The 18,702-nt window shown below is 48.6% G+C and overlaps 1 protein-coding gene across 1 annotated transcript; it reads right to left on the reverse strand.

Moving 5' to 3' along the window:
• Nucleotides 1-1,044: 1,044 nt before the first annotated feature.
• Nucleotides 1,045-18,212, reverse strand: hgfb (hepatocyte growth factor b). The gene is made up of 18 exons (XM_067234506.1): nt 17,997-18,212; nt 16,259-16,424; nt 15,886-15,998; nt 15,029-15,143; nt 13,623-13,765; nt 11,290-11,410; nt 10,102-10,220; nt 8,173-8,338; nt 7,949-8,082; nt 6,799-6,892; nt 5,457-5,593; nt 4,976-5,008; nt 4,779-4,884; nt 4,371-4,445; nt 3,880-4,029; nt 3,689-3,795; nt 3,367-3,509; nt 1,045-3,164 (listed from the first exon to the last, which is right to left on the reverse strand). Exons 1-18 carry the CDS (start codon nt 18,043-18,045, stop codon nt 2,982-2,984), a joined length of 2,154 nt encoding a protein of 717 aa, XP_067090607.1. The 5' UTR covers nt 18,046-18,212; the 3' UTR covers nt 1,045-2,981.
• Nucleotides 18,213-18,702: the final 490 nt, after the last annotated feature.

An 18,702-nucleotide genomic window follows, 5' to 3' on the forward strand; every position in this document is an offset into this window, starting at 1 on the left:
ATTATGGCCTCCATGCAATTGTAATACAACTGCAAACAAGCGAACTATCCACTTGACTATTCATACAGTGCACACACACACACACACACACACACAAGCAGCTACAACAGGGGTTCTTACTTCAGTAACGACACAAGCCATGTTGCATGGTTCATTTACCATGTCTGTCCTGGGGAAGGAACACACAAGACTAGTCTTCTGGAAGACCTGTCACGTGTGTGTGTGTATGTGTGTGTGTGGTCACAATCATCCACATGTGCTGTGTGTATGTGTGTGTGGTCACAATCATCTACATGTGCTGTGTGCATGTTAGTGTGTGGTCACGTGCATTCATATGTGCAATGTATATGTGCGTGTACGTTCATATGCATCCATATGTGCAGTGTGCATGTGTGTGTGTGTGTTGTCACGTGCACTTGTGCAGCTTAGGGGGTGTGTGTCAGCACTAGTCCACAGTGCTCATAAAATGCAAACCGTATGAGGAAAATGTCTATTCTTGTGTATTTTCTGCTGGCCCTATAACATTTTTAATACTACTGCACATGAATAGATTCAGCATTTAATAACTCTCCCTCCTCTCCCTCTCACCCCGTTCTACCTCTCTCCACCCTACCCCTCAGTCCTTCCTTCCCTCCCTCCCCCTCTCCCTCCGTTCCCCCATCCCTCTCCGTACTCCCTGTCCGTCATCCCCCCCCCTCCACTTCAGTCCATGCCTCCAGCATTCCTTCACCCCCCCCCCCCGCTCAACACCCCTCCCTTTAAAGACAATCTAGAAGCGGGCCTCTGTTACAACACCTCATCTCTCACATACAAATAGCCCCGAGTTAGACAGGAGGAGGTGTGACTGTGTGCTGGTAGCCTTTTCACGACGGCAGTGGTTTCAATTTGGTCGCCGGTGAACTTCGTATTCCCTTCATAACAGCGCCACCCTGTGGCAGCTCAGGACACTGCAACGGCTGGTGGATTGAGAAGTGAAACCCTGATCGCCTCGGTGCTGGTAGTACCTGGCAGATGAACAATAGAACAGAAGGCCAGCGGATCATGTTTCATAGGGATTTCGCTTTATTGCCACTTCTGTTTATTATAGGCTATGGCCACGGGCGGATAAGATCCATCTACGATGCACTTACACTGAGATCAAAGCACAACAAATGAACACATACCAATTACAATGATAATAGATGAGAATGTACAGTGTGGTATACTTGGTATGGGAAACAGGATACTTAACAACTTGTTTGGTATATAGCAGCTTACATCATTTGGAACCCATCACACAAGCACGTACACGCATGGAGATAAAACACACACACACACACACACACACACACAAACACATAGAGGCTCACAGTGCATACTCCTTTACCAGGTAGAAACACATACATTAACATTTAGAGGTTTGATTTGTTTGATGGGCCATTCACTCATCCAATAAAGCACTCAGAACAGACAATGAAAAGATGAAAAACATCCCTCAATTTCAGTAAATGTTTGAACTGACAGAGTTTGTGAAGCTAATATCCAGAGTGGATTGTGCCTGGAGGTCTGCCAAGGTATAAGGGTGCGGAGTGAATAACTCATTCAGTCAGGATTCCATTAAAACACACACAGACAGCAGTAGGAGAGGAGGAGAGGGTAGAGGAGGCGAGAGGAGGGGATGAGGAGAGGAGGAGAGGGTAGAGGAGGCGAGAGGAGGGGATGAGGAGAGAAGGAGAGGGTAGAGGAGGCGAGAGGAGGGGATGAGGAGAGGAGGAGAGGGTAGAGGAGAGGAGGCGAGAGGAGGGGATGAGGAGAGGAGGAGAGGGTAGAGGAGGCGAGAGGAGGGGATGAGGAGAGGAGGAGAGGGTAGAGGACAGGAGGCGAGAGGAGGGGATGAGGAGAGGAGGAGAGGGTAGAGGAGAGGAGGCGAGGAGGAGGGGATGAGAGGATTTGCAACACCACATTCAAATGGAACATTTCAGAACTCACAAACCTATGTACAAATATATACATTCAGTGGCTTCCTGGTCACCTTACTCAAAAGCAAACAGCTGTATGTTTGTTTTTGGAATCCCACATGAAGTACCCCCTTCAATCTCAAGCTCCTGTCTGTACAGTACGAGAGCCATGTTCCCTCTGGTTTAAAGCAGATATATTTCATCTATCATTCCCTTCGGGCCAACGAGCCACCCTCCTCTCCACAGATCTATAAGACCTACGTCACCTTTGGAGTGTCACAAACACTCATTTAAGTAGTATATACAGAGAGACACCACTTCAGTGCCCTTCAGAGGCTTGGAGTTCTGTTGGAGTGTACTTGATAGTGCCCTCGTGCAGGGACCCTTTGACGCAGAAGCACACTAGACGAGCACACTAGAGACACGCAGAGACACTACCTTTTTGGCGTCCAGTACATTCAAGTAATGTCAGGAATCAGAGAGTTTTCACCCCCCCCCCCCCCCCCTCCAACAGACCTGTTGCATTGAATGAAGGATGGGAGGGGGGGGGGCAGATTATTATCCGAGAGGACATGTCCACAACAGGTTTACTTGACAGTCCAGGGTGTCTTCAGAACCTCAACCTTTTTCCTCAAACCACAGTTTTTACATTTAGGTTGGCCTGGCTCCACTGCAAGCCTGCTAGAACTTGCTGCTACAGTTTAACATATCAGCCTACATGTTCACCTAGGTGTCTGTGTATGAGCCATACTTCACTGATAGGAGTTATGGATACTTTTTGCTGGTTGGGTCGAGGACTTGGTTGGGTTTAGTGTCATGGTTGAGTTTAGGTTTAGTTTTGTGATTGTGGATTTAGTCATCTGGGTTGGGTTAAATGTTGTGGCTGGGTTTAGTCACATGGCTGGGTTTGGTGTCATAGCCGTACTTAGTCTCATTGCTGGGTTTATTGTCGTGGCTAGGTAAAGTCTCTTGGATGCGGTCGGTCACAGGGTTGCGTTTTAGTGTCATGGTTGTGGGTTCTTGTTAGTCGCCAGGTTCTTGTCTCTAGTTGATCTCCAGAGGGTCAGGGTAGTACTTGAAGACCTTGTAGATCCACTGGGTATAAAAGGGCACGTTGATGAAGATGCCCGGTCGGTTGGCGCGGGCACAGCCTCGCCCGTTGACGCTCACGCCCACGATCACCCTGCTCTCGCCGTCCAGACATACCAAGGGGCCCCCGTAGTCCCTCTGCCGGCAGAAGACACACACACACACACACGTCAAAGAACACTCACAAACTATTTTCGTTTTCTAAGAATACCTTCTGAGACTAGTACGTGTCTTCGGAGACCCTTTGGAGGGAACGGAAACCTCCGGAGAGCAGATCTATTTAGGTCCAAGTGGGATTACAGGCAAAAACCTTCTTGCAGTGCGTGTGAGCTGCTTTTACCTCACACACCCCCTCGTCCCTGTTGCCCCCGGCGCAGATCCGGGAGTGGTTGATGTGCATACTGCCCCTGTGCTGCTGTCGGCACCTCTCGTTGCCGACCACAGGCAGGTAAACCTCCTTCAACACTCCCTCGTGGCCCGTCCCTAGGGGGAAAGAACAACTTGCGTTATCTTTCCCATCGTCGTCGACATCGAATCAGCCTCCTTTTCATCGCCCACCGCAACTATGAACTCTGGGTCTGGCATGATGGATCTGTGGTAGGCGTGTTCGTGTGAGACTGTAGATCTGGGTTAGCTGTGGATGGTTGGGGTGGTATTGGCACCTTTGGTTTCTCCCCATCCGTACATGCTACAGATCGCCCCTTCGGAGATGGAGCAGCCAGCCACAGGCAGCTGAATGGTGTGGACCTTGTCTGCAGGAAGCGCTGGCCTGGACACACAGTATATAGTATCACATTGTGTTTTATCAAATATATCTGGAAGTTTACATAGGAAGTTTGAGACGGGCTCTTACTTGGCCAGCCGAATGAGGGCCAGGTTGGAGCCCTCCGGACCACAGACCACATGAGCGATGCGTACTTCCTGTCTCTTGGACCTATCAGGGCCTGCCTCGCTGAGGTCGGACACGCCCAGCCATACACGGTACTCACTGATATCAGGGACACTGAGGGGAGAACGTTACGACAAACAACAAACGTATGTGTGAGGCCTTCATAAAAATACATTTACATTTATTCATTTAACCATTTAGCAGATGCTCTTATCCAGAGCGACTTACAGTAAGTACAGGGACATTCCCCCGAGGCAAGTAGGGTGAAGTACCTTGCCCAAGGACACAACGTCAGTTGGCATGACCGGGAATCGAACTAGCAACCTTCGGATTACTAACCCGATTCCCTCACCGCTCAGCCAACTGACTACCCAGATACAATCCGAACAACATAGAAAAAAAGAAAGAGAAGGAATGGACGCTAAAGGACAGGAAAGAAGGCAGGGGTGGCATACCATGAGGCGAAGCACTGTCTGTCGGTGAGCACCCACTGATCTCGTATGAGGGAGCCTCCGCACCAGTGAGAGCCCCTGGAGAGGATGCAGAGCACAGCAGGGACCATCTCACACACTGTTGATGGGCCTTGACTGTGCTCCCTGAGGTCTATGTCTCTACACGGGGGTGTAACCTGCTGTGGGGGTTTATGGGACATGTATGGACGCAGTACAGTACGGCATGCCCGTTACCTCAAACTGGACTGCACCACCGGGTGGAACTAACAGCCAAAGTCTCGACGGAGTCTGGATTAGTGAATATGAGTGTGGGAACGTGTGTGTTTGTGTGGGTATGCGCATGTACGTGTGTGTGCAAACACGTGTGGGTATATACATGCGCCTGTGCATGTACGTGCGTGTGCTCTTTACCCTTTCTGTATGCTGACCATCCAGCTGCCGTCAGCGATGGCCACGGGAGCTCCGCCCACGATCCGGGTCCTCTTGTGGATGAAGCAGGACACGGTGGACACCTCCCCTGGGAGAACAAGACAGAAAATTCCACATTCATCTCTGGTGACCTACCCCGGAGCTCCATGTCGAGCGGCGCACAGAACACACACACTCACCCAGAGGAGGGATGCTGTTCTGGGATGATTCACCTGTCGAAGGGGGGGGGGGACGGGGGGACGACAGATTAGACAGTGTAAAGGGTGACGCCGTGTCAGACACTGAGGAGATAAGATACAATGCGCGGGCATCCATTACTGAGACACGCGCGCACACACACACACACGTAAAGTATTTCACCCCGTGGCCTATGTGGGAATACTCACACACCTCCCTGTCACCCTGATGGATGTGAATCTCTTTTCACACTCTGACCCGAGAGTGTAGACAGATATATGCGTGCACGTGTGTGTGTGTGGATGTGTGTGTGTGTGGGTGTGGGTCTGTGCAGAATGTATGACAGAGTACAGTACAGAACGATTTACATAATCTCTGCCTGATTTACTATTCACAAGAAAAGAAATACATGGTCAAATAAACACAGACTTTCTCTCTCTTTCCCTGGAAATAATGGGTTTATATAAAAAAAAATTCTCTCACATGGTTTGACCATGCAGTAGTCCCAGGAGAGGACAGAGCTGTTGGTGTAGCACCAGGGCCCATGCTGGTCTTTATCTGGGTTCCTGCAGAAGCTCCCATCCTTGCTTGCAATCAATGGAGCAGCATCTCTTTCCCCTCTGTACACACACACACACAAACACACAAATAAAGAAAGCATGATACTTGAACTACATATTGCACTGCACCAGTACGTAGGGCTGGTCCGGAATCTGCTCCTCTAGGGGAAACTAGAGATCCACAGTGAGATAGGCCCCCTATGCAGAGACCACACAGCTGTGTATGGTCTCTCTGAGGGACACAGAGGGAAAGCTCTGGGGCAGGCCTCTGCACATGAAGCACCCACACACGCTGACTTATCCCTCACCAGGGAATTCTGGCAACAGTTGGAAAGCTGCAAGCTGAATTTTTCCCAGGCCGAATTCATGGGGCGATAAGGGAAATAGTGTCAAGGAGGAGGAGGAATGTATGGTACCAACCCTGGGGTGCAGAGTTTACAGGGTGTGTATGTGTGTGTGTGTGCGCATGAAGTTCAGTCTGTAGCTAGCATAAACACCCAGCGCTCCGTGACCCCCCCACTCCTGACCTCTGGGCGGGAGCCAGACGGAGAAGCCGATTGGCTTTGAAGTGTTCCATGGAGGAGGAGCGCGGGGCAGGGTCAAAGGTGAACCCTGAAGTGTGTGTCCCAAAGCCTGCTTATCACCGGGACTCATTCCTGCTAGGTTGAGTCATTCTCAAAGTAACACTTAACTCTGCATTAGAGACACCCCTCCACCCTTCAGCCTACCCAGTGAGAACTCACAGAGCAAGCTTTTTCCTGCGTACCATAATACCAGTTAACTGGAGGTCAACTGCTGGTCAACTCTTCACTGACCCACACTGACCTCTCAGGTTTACACATGTGGATCTGGGAGGGACACATACTGATTCACATACACAGACCACATGCACCCACCCACAAACCTGCGACACCGATTCAGTCAAGAGCGCACGTCCATAAGATGAGCAGGGATAAGGGAATGCTAAGTTGTTTGTTTCGTCGAGCAGAGGTTACGTTTGTTGTGAAAGTCACTCAATGCAGAGATCTGATGATTCTAATGAGGAACAGTCACCAATGGGGAAGAAGCGTGTCCTTGGGGAACCCGAGAAGAACTGCACTGCGGAACACTGCCTTGTTTCTATAGAAACGGAGCGATCGCTAACCCTGGTAGCGTTTGCGTACACCATGGCGTTAGCGGTCGAACTGTGTTGTGTGTGTGTGTGTGTGTGGGGGGGGGGGGGGGATGGGTTGAGGGGTTAGCTGGGAAGGTGCTGTGGTCGATACCTGCTGCTGTGGTCTCTCCATGGAGCACAGGACAGGCCTGATCTGGTCCTGGAGGTCTCCCCTCTGTAGCTCTCTCCTCTCCCCTCATAGCAGTCTGGAACACAACGCCACCCAACACAAGTTAGGAAATGACTTAACTTGAGAATGAACGTCAGCTAGGATTTTCACTTTAGCTAGTTTATTATTTCGTCCAGATCTTGTACTTTTGGAGACGGGTCGTTATTATTATTAACATTGTTAAGGTCTGTAAATTGGATGAGAAAATGTGTTATACTTTTCATTTACAACATTGATGCTTTTCTATCAACAACCAAGTCATATATAGTAATCTAGAACATGTTTTCAAGCTCATGTCACATAAGCCATCCCACAGTTGTAGTTAAAACAATCACTGTTGGACTCTTGATACAATAGTCTGATAACCAAAGCAGTCCAAATCTCCAGTGGCCAGAATCATGATTATAGTTGTATTAGACCCCAGTTTGGAACACACACAACCCCAAAGTGAAAATACACCACTGGTCGACCACAACCACAACCTTAAATACAGTCTCCAAACTGCCAAGGGTCCCTGTCTCTCATCTGACTGTGGGAACACACCAAGCACTGGAGATTAGACCACAAAACAGCCCAATAGAAGTGACCACAACCAGAACACAAGCCCATGCAGTCACAAATCCACAAATGTCCGTGCCGTCCTGTTAGATGGAGTTAGATTTGTATCCACTCTGACAAGTTGTATTGTTCTGCTCTGCCTGTTATGTCTCCATCTACAATGAGAACTTCCCCCTGAAATTACCTTTAGAAGCTCTTCCCTCACTGTCAAAGGGACAATGCTGAAATAGTCAGACAGATTAGGTTAGTATAAGGGGTTGTAGTGAGAGAGAAAGAGAGGGAGAAAGAAATGGAGAGAGAGAGAGATTCAGGACGTGCCTTCAGGGACCATTCTGAGGCTAAGCCTAAAACAACAGCATGTCCCAGAAACAGAGTTGGGGACCAGAACAGATACAAATTTGCCTTGAGAGACAGGGTTAAGGTTAAAGTTAAGATAAAGGCTACATCTACGGGCTAGGGCTAGGGCTTGGCTTGGCTTTAGAACGGATGTCAAATCTGACCCAGATGAGTTTTTTCTAGTTCCTGGATCTCTCACCATCAGGCTGGATGCTCTTGGTGTCACAGCGGAGTATGTTGGTACAGAACGCTGTCCTGATGTTAGGGTCGGAAGTGAAGCACCATGGGAGATCTTGTCCATCAGGGTTCCGACAGTAGTTCTCTCTCAGATCTCTGGAACACAAAGGGTGTTTTTTGTGTGTGTGTGTGTGTGTGTGTAAGCTCCTGCATTTCTTTGTGTGTGCGCTTGTGTGGGGGACTCACTTGCAGCGGTAGTCTTGGGGTGTGTAGGTGTGGTTGTGGGGGTACTGGGAGTCCCAGCGTTGACATGTCACTCCGCTCGGCGTCACGCCCACCGTGCCCCTGTACCCGTCCCCTCGACCACGGAAGCACTTGGTGGTCACCTCCACCTGAGGGATGACGTCTAGGTCTGGGGGTCACAGGGTCACGGCCCAGAAACACAGAAAGTCGGAAGTTATTCTCTGAACTTGGATGGGATCTGGCTGGGATTCACTTTCCTGCGCTAAAACCTCAGTTTGACATTCAGCACCTGGACCATTGTAGAAATAGAGCAGCTTCCTCTAGGGAGAGCTGTGGCCTCCAAGAACATGCATGGCTGAACACGACTGAAATGGTCTAACTGCTCTATTTCTCGATGTGTCTGTTTGTAGACTGTTTTTTTTATCCTTTTAGTAATTGCATGTGTCAGTGTGTAATCTATACCTTTTCAATCCAAAATAAATACTTGGGCATAGTGTATATCATTAAACAGTTAGTTGTTGCAACAATAAACACAGAAATGGGCCTGAATAGTTCTGCATGTGTCTCTCTCTCTATCGCTCTCTCTCTCTCTCTCTCTCTCTCTCTCTCTCTCTCTCTCTCTCTCTCTCTACATCTTCGTTCTCTTCTCTTTCTCCCTCTCTCTTTCCAGTCTCTGTCTCTGCCCCCCCTCCCTCTTCCCCCCCATGTCGTCTTGTTTTGATTAAGACTAACTGGGTCGTAAACGGGTTCTCTTCCCAGCATTCCCTCCCTGTCAGAACCTCGAGTGAGGAGAAATGGAATGAGAGCGAAGAGGAGGAGGAAGAGGAGGGAGGGACGGACAGGGAGGAGGAGGAGCAGATGGAGGTTGAGAAGGAGGAGCGGAGTATGAGAAAGGGAAAAAGGAGGAGGTGGTGCAGGGGCGGGAGGAAAGTGGAGGAAGGGGAGAAGGAGGAGCTGTGGAAGGAGGAGGAGGCAGGAGTAGATGGGGCGGAGGAGGAAGGAGAGCAGGTGGAGGGAGAGAGGAAGGGATTTGTTGGTCCCAGATGGAAGGATGCCATGAACTAATGTTGGTGCCCGGTCAACTGATGACTGTAGCATGCTTCTGACAGGCCCGGGAAAGACACGCTGACACAGAGAGAGAAAGAACCCACTCAACTAAACAGTAACCCTATGCCTGCGGTCTTCATTCACTTAAAGTGCATCAACAAGCAGAAGTGACAGAATAACTTAACACTCTGAAGCACACAAAGAACTACACACACACACACACTTACACTCTGCTCACTGACTTGTAAGTGATCTGCTAATATTTTTCTGTGTTTGACAGGAGGTGTGTTTGTGCGTGACCCTGGTGTTTTGTCTGTACAGTATGTCTGGAAGAAGGTGTGTGTGTGTGTGCGTGTGTAAGACCCTGTTGTTTTGTCTGTATGTCTGGCAAGAAGTGTGTGTGTGTGTGTGACCCTGGTGTTTTTTCTGTCGGTCTTGTAGGAGGTGTGTGTGTGTGTGTGACCCTGGTGTTTTGTCTGTGTGTCTTGTAGAAGACGTGTGTGTGGGGGTGACCCTGGTGTTTTGTCTGTGTGTCAGCTGCTTTATGTGGAAGAGTAACTGAGCCCCCCTCAGAATTAGCACACATTAGCACAAAACAATAAACAACAGACCAATGAGACTCAAATAAACATTGAGCCTATTAGAGAAGACATGACAACTCAGACATGAGGACTGGAGGGCTGAGGGGGAGAGAGAGATAGATAGACAGATAAAGAGAGAGACAGACAAAGAGAGAGAGAGAGAGACCATGTGCATTTTGTCAGGGGTTGGGGGGCATTTCGGTGGAAGTTGAAAATCATTTTGCGAGTTCACTCACACAGTGGAGAGAAACGCGAATACACACATAAAACTACGTGCATAAAAGCCAGGCACACACACACTCACCACAGGCCCTGATGTTGCAGTACTCCCAGGGCGTGTGCGGGTCCAGAGTGAAGCACCAGGGCCTATGCCGTCCATCAGGGTTCCTACAGTAGTTATCATCCAGGCCTTTGTCAGGATACCTCCAAAGACAACACACACACGCACACGCGCGCACACACACACACACACACACACACACACAGGCAGGCAGTATAAACATGCAGAATATCCCTCAGACAGACAGGGTAGCAGAGAAAAACGTGTTCACGAAGAGCAGCACAGCACAGGTGTTCCCTGTTATCATGTTGACATACGACCCAGGGTGTCAGTTTGAGAGGGGCCCGGTAGGGGCCCGCTTGGTGCGTGTGTGTCTGTGCGTGCGTGTGTCTGTGTGTGTCTGTGTGTGTGTGTCTGTGTGTGTTCCAGTCTGGCCCCTCTCATTTACAGAAACACTAGGATGATTAAGGACGTGTTAACGAGACTTAGCTAATCCACACCACCTGCCACCAGTCGGGGGAATACACAATCACTGATCTGCACACGCACACAACTACTCAAACACATGCACGGACACACAAATGTCCTGCACTGCCTCTGCATGAAGAACTGCATTCAGTTTTTTTTCTCCTTTTTTTTTGCCAAGACGTGGACATGTGTCCCAGAATATGTCTCTGCACAGGACAAGAGTGTGTGTGTGTGTGTGCGTGTGTGTATGTGTGTAAGGCTCAAGACGCACTTGTTCCGGGAGTACAACGGCACTTAGGAATGCTTGGCTGGACCTGATGTTAGTTTCCTCCAGGATCACAATGACTCTTATTGAGAGACTTGTTGCTCTTGTTGGTTAGTTGTAACGGTTTCAAATTATTGTACTCGCTGTGAAATATTTTACTGTTGATTGTTTTTTCTACAGGTACACTCTTGCACTCTTGTGGGGAGTTGCATGTTGTTCAATTGTAACTTGTTTAACTGCATGCTCTTATGGTTCTTCACTTTGGCACTTATTTGGTTTTCCACAATGTATTCTTCATGTTTTGGCTGCGCGCAACGTTTGGGGCTATCTCGTTGTTATGATCAGTGACCTATGCACATTTGTAAAGCTCTCTCTTGGATGCCGCTTTGGATGAAAGCGTCTGCTAAATGCATACACGTAACATGTAAATGCATGTATGCATATGAAAGTGTGTGTGTGTGTGTGAGCGTGTGTGTTACCTCTTGGGGTGGAAAAGGTGTTTGTGGCGCTCCTGGAGGTCCCAACGCTGACACTCTCGTCCGCTCTCTGTGTGGTCCATCGGCCCTCTGTAGCTCTCCCCATTACAGCTCACGCACTCCACTGGAGGGGACACAACCATACACACACACCCATACACACACACCCATACACACACACCCATACACACGCATCATACACGCGCCACACAAACAGCCACCCCCGCGCACACGCCCACACACAGGTCAGTGAGACAGCGGGCGTGGAGAGAGATGCGAGAGACGAGAAGGAGCGCTGAGATGCAGAGTGAGCTTGAGGGAGGGAGCCTAAGACTCTGCTACTCTGTCAGAGGCTGGGGGCTGGAGTTCTCTTCAGGTTGGAACTGTTTACAGAGCCGGGAAATGATGACATTAGAGAGGACAGGATGAACTGTAACCCACGCCTGAATGCAGCTGGCCAGTAACTGTGAGCACACACTGGTACAGCCAACATCACTCTAATTAGCAGCAGCACATTGGGGACTGTTGGGCAATTTGGTCAAACAAGTGGTATGGGCAGAATTGCAAGCTGGAGAGTGTGTGTGGGTGTGTTTGTGTGTCGACCAATGCTGTGTGTGCGTGTGTGTGTGTGTGCGGACAGTGTGATGTAACAAATATAATGCAAGCATGAAGAGTAGATGGAGCTAGTTCAATAACAATATTATAAACAGAACACACCACAACTTAAAATAAGTTAAGAAAGAAACACACTTTATGGGTCCCCAGGCATGGACATATGGGTGATTCAGCAGTAGAAAGGAAAGAGATAATAAACAAACTTGATACACGCTCGACCGTAATACTAGGATGATGAAAAAGTGGAAAGAACACAGCAATCTGTGTGTTGTACGTCATGACAACAATAACTAGTTGCATGGGACGTGCAACAGACTCTGTGTCTGTCGGTTCTGTGGTGCTGTTGTGACTGTGCACACAGACTTGTAAACAGCCCAATACGCAGAGCGGAAACAGATGTCCACGGGTCTGCTGTTCCTATGACACATCAGGTTTAACATCCCTGGTGTGTGTGTCTGTGTGTGTCTCTGTGTGTGTGTGTGTGTGTGTGTGCATGGGTGGGTGGGTGGAATGGTGTGTGTACATATGTGTGAAACAGAAAGTGTGTGTAAGCGTGCATGCTAGCGTGTGTGTGCGTCAGTGTGCTAATATCCCTGCATACATGTTTCCTATTAAGGAAAAATCATTTCTGAACATATCCTCCCCGTCATTGTTTAACTGGAGCGGAACACACACTCCCAGCAGAGAGACCTGGCTCTTCCGAATCCTGAGCTGGTGAGAGACCTGCGCATTCCCCTCACGTCTTATCTCCTCGGCGCTGACTCGACGCCAGTCCCTCACCCTCTCGCCTCGTCACATCCTGCTCATCACAGGGCCAACAGCCCAGCCGGGGAGCTCCTCTCACACAGCACTGGAGACTGCAGGTCCTCATTCTGCCCCGTAGGGGGAGCTCTGCTTGCCTGAGAGTCAGGCTGGCTCATGTTTGGCTTGGATGGATAATGAGGCTTGCTCCCCGGCCTATATAGGAGGCGTCTTACAGTTAAATATAAACGCAGGGCCTTGTGGCCAGTGGGAAGGTGGTGGAAGCAGACCTTGTGAAGACTAAACAGCACCAGGGTAGGACCTCCATCAGCAGCTGTCAGCCTTAGGGGTGAGACCGTTTAGAGCTGGGAGAGGAGGACTTGAGAGAGGGCAACATGAAAGTTCTGAGCTCCTGCGTGAGCTCTCTGTGATACAGTAAGGCATGACCCTTGGAATGTGCCTTGGGTACAGTGGTTTGAGGGTTCAAAACCCCCTCAGGACAAGGAAGCTAGGTTTCACCCTGCCCAGTGTGGACATAGTATCGTTGGTTCCCACACTCAGTAGATTCTACACGCTGTTTGTGATTCACTTTAGAAAAAAACATCTGCCGAATGAATAAAAGTGTATAAACTCAAACACATGCATGGATGCAGCTGGACATGGCCTGTTACAATGAGCACACAATGGTACAGTAAACTTCACTCGAATTATCAGCAGTACATTGGGGAATATTGGGCCCAAATTGGTTCGACAACAAGCTATGTGGTGCGGGCAGCCTTTCAAGCTGGCCTGTGTGTTTGTGTGTGTTTGCGTCTCAAACAATCCTTACCAAACCAGTAATTGGTTTTTCAATGTGTGTGTAAATACAGTAGGTGTGCCTCCATGCTTTGTGTGAGTCGGCAGTGAGTCTTCCTGCATGTGTGCATCATTATGCATCTGAGCATCTGGTGAGTGTGTGTGTGTGTGTGTGTGTGTTGTACCCTGGGAGCACTGAGGTATTCCACACCGCTGGTGTCTCAGACTGGGGTCAGAGGTGAAGCACCAGGGTCCAGAGCTGGAGTTGTCAGGGTTACGGCAGAAGTTCTCTCGCAAGTCCTTCTTCTTGTTCCTCCTGGGAAGGAAGCTGGGGGGAATGACAAGCAGGTAAATACACACACAAGCACACACACACACACACACACACACTCATGTACACATACATACACCAGTAGGACATCTAAAGCTGCATGCTACATAGTAATTGATACACACATCACTGTGTGGACTACATTTCTCGACATGCGTTCTTAAAAGGAGTGACTATGCGGTAATGACTAATTTCAGTTCAGGCAGAGGTCAGTTCGTGACTGTAGTCAAAACCAGAAAGGTCCTGTCGGAATGACGGTCTGAATGACCTGTCCATCGCTCTCCCTCCCCATTTTTTCTGGTCTGTCTCCCTCTGTCTCTCCCTCGGTCTTTCCCCACCTCTCTCTCTCCCTCGATCTCGGGACTGCTTCCCCTCATCCTCCCAGTTGAATCAGCACTGACAGGTGAAGAGCTAACTCCCTGTCTGGCCCTGCTTAGCGAGGCACACTGTCGAACCAGAGATCCCGACAGCTCTAATGCTCCTTTATTAGCACCATGAAAAAACGGACAGGCTGCTATCTCTCTATGTCTAGGCTCTCTGGGATGAGCTGTATTTCTTTTTCAAACGATATCAAGCATAAAGGCACAGGCGTCAGCTGTATATGCCTGCCCTGGCAAGAGAGAGACACAGGTAAAGATCATCTTAGTCTCCTCTGTAACCACATAAGTGTTGGTGATTCAAATGTTATGTGTGCGTATTGGTCAGAGGTTGTGTGTGTCTCTGTGTTTCCGAGAGGGACACACACACACACAGCTTGTACACCTACATAAACATGAAGGGCGCAGCAGGAAATGGTGTGTGTGACTGTGTAAAGCCTTACAATGAGGTCAGGCTGTATCAGCAGTGATGAATGACTGATCCCCAGAGACTAATCACCATCTAATACATCACTACTACATAGGGATAGTACACACATACCCCTGTGTACCCCAACTCACACACACAGTACACACATATACAGTACACACCCGTGCACCTACCCACATGCGTCCCCCCCCACACACGCACACTCACACACACAACACATACAGCACACGCACCCACACACAGACCCAAACGCGTACCCCCCCCCCTCCCACACACACACACACACAAGTCGTTAGGCCATGGCTAAGAGTCAATGGGAAAAAATGCAGGCATTTGGCATGTGAACTACAAGGCCCAGAGCTTCAGATGATATATGGTCTGCTGGAGAGTGGATGCACAATGCTGTGTGGTTCCTACACTGGTGTTACAGTGATGTTGGTCCATCGGTCTTACTTGTGTTCATGGGGGATGGGAGAGGCCCATGCTTGGCACTTGACTCCGCTCACTGTCACTGACGTCCGACCCTTGTAGCCGAGCCCCGCCCCCACCACACACTCCTGCACGTAGTCTGACAGAAAGAGAGCAGGAGAGAGAAAGAGAAAGAGAGAGAGAAAGAGAGAGATGGAGAAGGGGGTGAGAGACAACAAAAAGGCACATACTGTGAGCGAGTGCCGTGTGTGTGTGTGTGTGTGTCTGTATATAATGAAGAAAGCAGACAGTTAAACTCTTGGCTCAAGTGGTATTGGCTCTGCTGTTGTGCAGTGCTCCATGGGGAGTCTGTACACTGCTGTGTAAAACGTTGTGTTTGTTACAGTCGAGGGAGGAGTCAGCATTGTTGACACAAACAGCTGCTAATTACAGTCCAACGACCAAGAGGAGGAAAGCCCTCCACAGCATCAAGGTAGGAGCAGGCAATGACTAACTAGCACGGCATGCACTCATGTAACATGGCTTTCTACATGTATGTACACGTCGTGTAAGATGCATGTACTGCATGACGTGTGAACGTGACATGTATTCCTAACGGCAGTGTAAGATGCATTTGTAACACGTATGCATGTACCATGTGCAAGGATAAAGAGACAGAGAGAGTGAAAGAGACGGAGAAAGGCAGACACAGAAGGAGTCAGAGAGAGACACAGAGAGAAAGAGTGTGAGAGAGAAAGGATGAGAGCGACAGTCACAGAGTGACAGAGAATTAAATACAGCGAGAGTGAGAGAGAGACAGACAGACAGTGACAGAGGAATAGACAGAGCGAGACAGAGAGAAAGATAGAGAGATAGGGGGAAAAGGCTGACAGAGAGAGTACCTTTCTTCTGGTACAGTTGGTAGTTGAAGTCCTGTTGGCTCTGGACTCCTGGTGAGTTCCTGTCGAAGGAGAGCCATTGGCATTTCCTGTTTTTATGATCGTAGAGGAACGCTCTGGAGAGAGATGGATAGAGAAAGGAGAGGAGAAGTCGAGAAAAAGGGGGACAAAATGGAAGAAAGACAGAGGGCAAGGAGGAGAGATATGATGGTCATTATTTAGACTCTCTCAGCCAATGAACTTCCATCAGGCCTTGGTAAAAAAATGCACTGCAGGATGAGAGCTACTTTATCAAGGTTGGTTGCGCTGTAGCTACCATAGCACCAGCCGGTCATACTGTATAGGTGAGAGTGTGTTTCCACAGCAACAGACGTACCTGCAGGGGAAGGACATCCTCTTGTTTCGGCTGCAGCCCTTGGCACACTTGACCAAGCTCAACTTCCTGGTTTTAGTTGGGAAAGAAGGGTCACCGGAGAGGACCACCAATAGGACGTCGTCGCTTCTCTGGTAGTCCTGTAATGCATTCCTCCTGCTTTTGCCCTCTGACACACACACACACACACACACACCATATTGTCAGTGTTAAGCCAGATCAGCACCAGGTTTCTGAAGCTGTGCACAAGCAGAGCCCCAGTACTAATAGACCATAGGACTACACCAGTAGACCAGTACACCAGTAGACCAGTAGACCAGCACACCAGTAGACCAGTAGACCAGTACACCAGTACACCAGTAGACCAGTAGACCAGTACACCAGTAGAACAGTAGACCAGCACACCAGTACACCAGTACACCAGTAGACCCGTAGACCAGTACACCAGCACACCAGTACACCAGTAGACCAGCAGACCAGCCCACCAGTACACCAGTACACCAGCACACCAGTACACCAGTAGACCATCACACCAGTAGACCAGTAGACCAGCACACCAGTACACCAGTACACCAGTAGACTAGCACACCAGTACACCAGTATACCAGTACAATAGTAGACCTGTAGACCAGTAGACCAGTAGACCAGTAGACCAGTACACCCTAAGACCAGTACTCCAGTACACCAGTATACCAGTACACCAGTAGACCAGTAGACCAGTAGACCAATAGACCAGTAGACCAGTAAACCAGTAGACCAGCACACCAGCACACCAGTACACCAGTACACCAGTAAACCATCACACCAGTACACCAGTAGACCTGTAGACCAGTAGACCAGGACACTGGATGAAGCATTCCAAAGTGGGATCAGGATGTGTTAATTGCCACAGCAGACTTGAGGCAACCTCAGCAGACTCACAATTGGTCAATTAGCCTGCTTTAACTGCAATTACAGCAGAGGACTAAATAGGATGCACAGTCATTTATCACTGTCTAGTGAGTCACCCAATGAAACCAGAGATTCACACACATTTACTCACACCCACTGACACACCCACACAAATGCATAGGCACACAACTACACACCTACACACTTACACACACACACACACACACACACTTACACACATTGTGTTCCTTCGCTGCCACTGTTTGCAAGTTCTGTCTGCAATGTCTATCTAACTTGCCCATTCCAATTTGAACTCTATCTCCCCTAACATGCACATTCATACTGACCCTTACAGAGCCTGTCTTGTTTGTTGTACTGAATACAGTAGATGCATCATTCATCATCATGGTTGTATTCATGTAGAATGTCTCCATTAATTAAATGTAATACTGCTATAAATTCTCCTCCACAACAGTAAATCATTCAATATGGCCAGTAGGCCTACGTATAATTCAAAATTCAATGTTTAACTTCATGTGACATACGGTATTAGGACACATTGACAGAACACTACACCAAGGAAGTTTTGATGCGGAATTAATTCGATTTAACTTTTAGGCTGCATGGTGATCTGTAGCCTACTTTGATGAGGGAAACTCTCGAGCGATCATCTCACCTTATCAATACATGAGTTCTAATATTCTTCTGTGGCGGGAAATATAACGGCATGATATAATATATCCTTATGTAAATTATTACAACAGAATACCAACACACATGCTTGTTTACACTGAAAACTGAGGGCGACAGACATAATTGTGAAGCTCAGACGGCGTTGCATAAAACTTACCTGAACAACCCACAATGAAGAGGCTAAAAACAATTTTGTAAATCCACATTCTTCCGTGTAAAAAGAGCCAACACTTTTGCGATGTTTTTTTGTTTTGTTTTTTATGTACCAAGACTGCCCTAACGGTTTTTTTTTCTTTCGCGAGTAATGCCTTCAGAGGGTCCGGGCAGACACGATCGACGAGATGTTCTCTCCACAGCAGCACTGATGCGTCTACGCCAAGTAACACACTGACTGGGCTCTTAGTCTCCCTCCCTCCCCGTTTCTCTCTCTCTCTCCCTCCCTCCCCCTTTCTCTCTCTATTTCTCTCTCTCTCCCACAACTTAAAAACAACACACACGGCCCACTATGTAATAGCTGTATATAAATAAATAATCCCTTTCTCTCTTAATTTGCATCAACAGAAAAAAAAGCGAATAACCCAAGCCTAAAGGTACCTGGCAACGCACAAGGGCACAAGCGTTTTTTTTTTTTTGTGTGTGTGTGTGTGTGTTAAATTCTCTTCCTATTCCCTCTGGAATAATAGTGCTATTTAGGAGCAGAGGTGGTGAAACGAAGGGAAATGAGTATCCTGTATTATCTTTTCCTAAATAGACCTCTGTAGATCAGGTGAAGACAGCACCTGACACATGACACATGTGGGTCAGGTCTTATCTCTGCTTCCATAAACATCTCAGCCATCAGTATAGACACCGAGTTAGCTGCA

Source organism: Osmerus mordax, chromosome 4, assembly GCF_038355195.1.
Source record: "Osmerus mordax isolate fOsmMor3 chromosome 4, fOsmMor3.pri, whole genome shotgun sequence".
NCBI lineage: Eukaryota > Metazoa > Chordata > Actinopteri > Osmeriformes > Osmeridae > Osmerus > Osmerus mordax.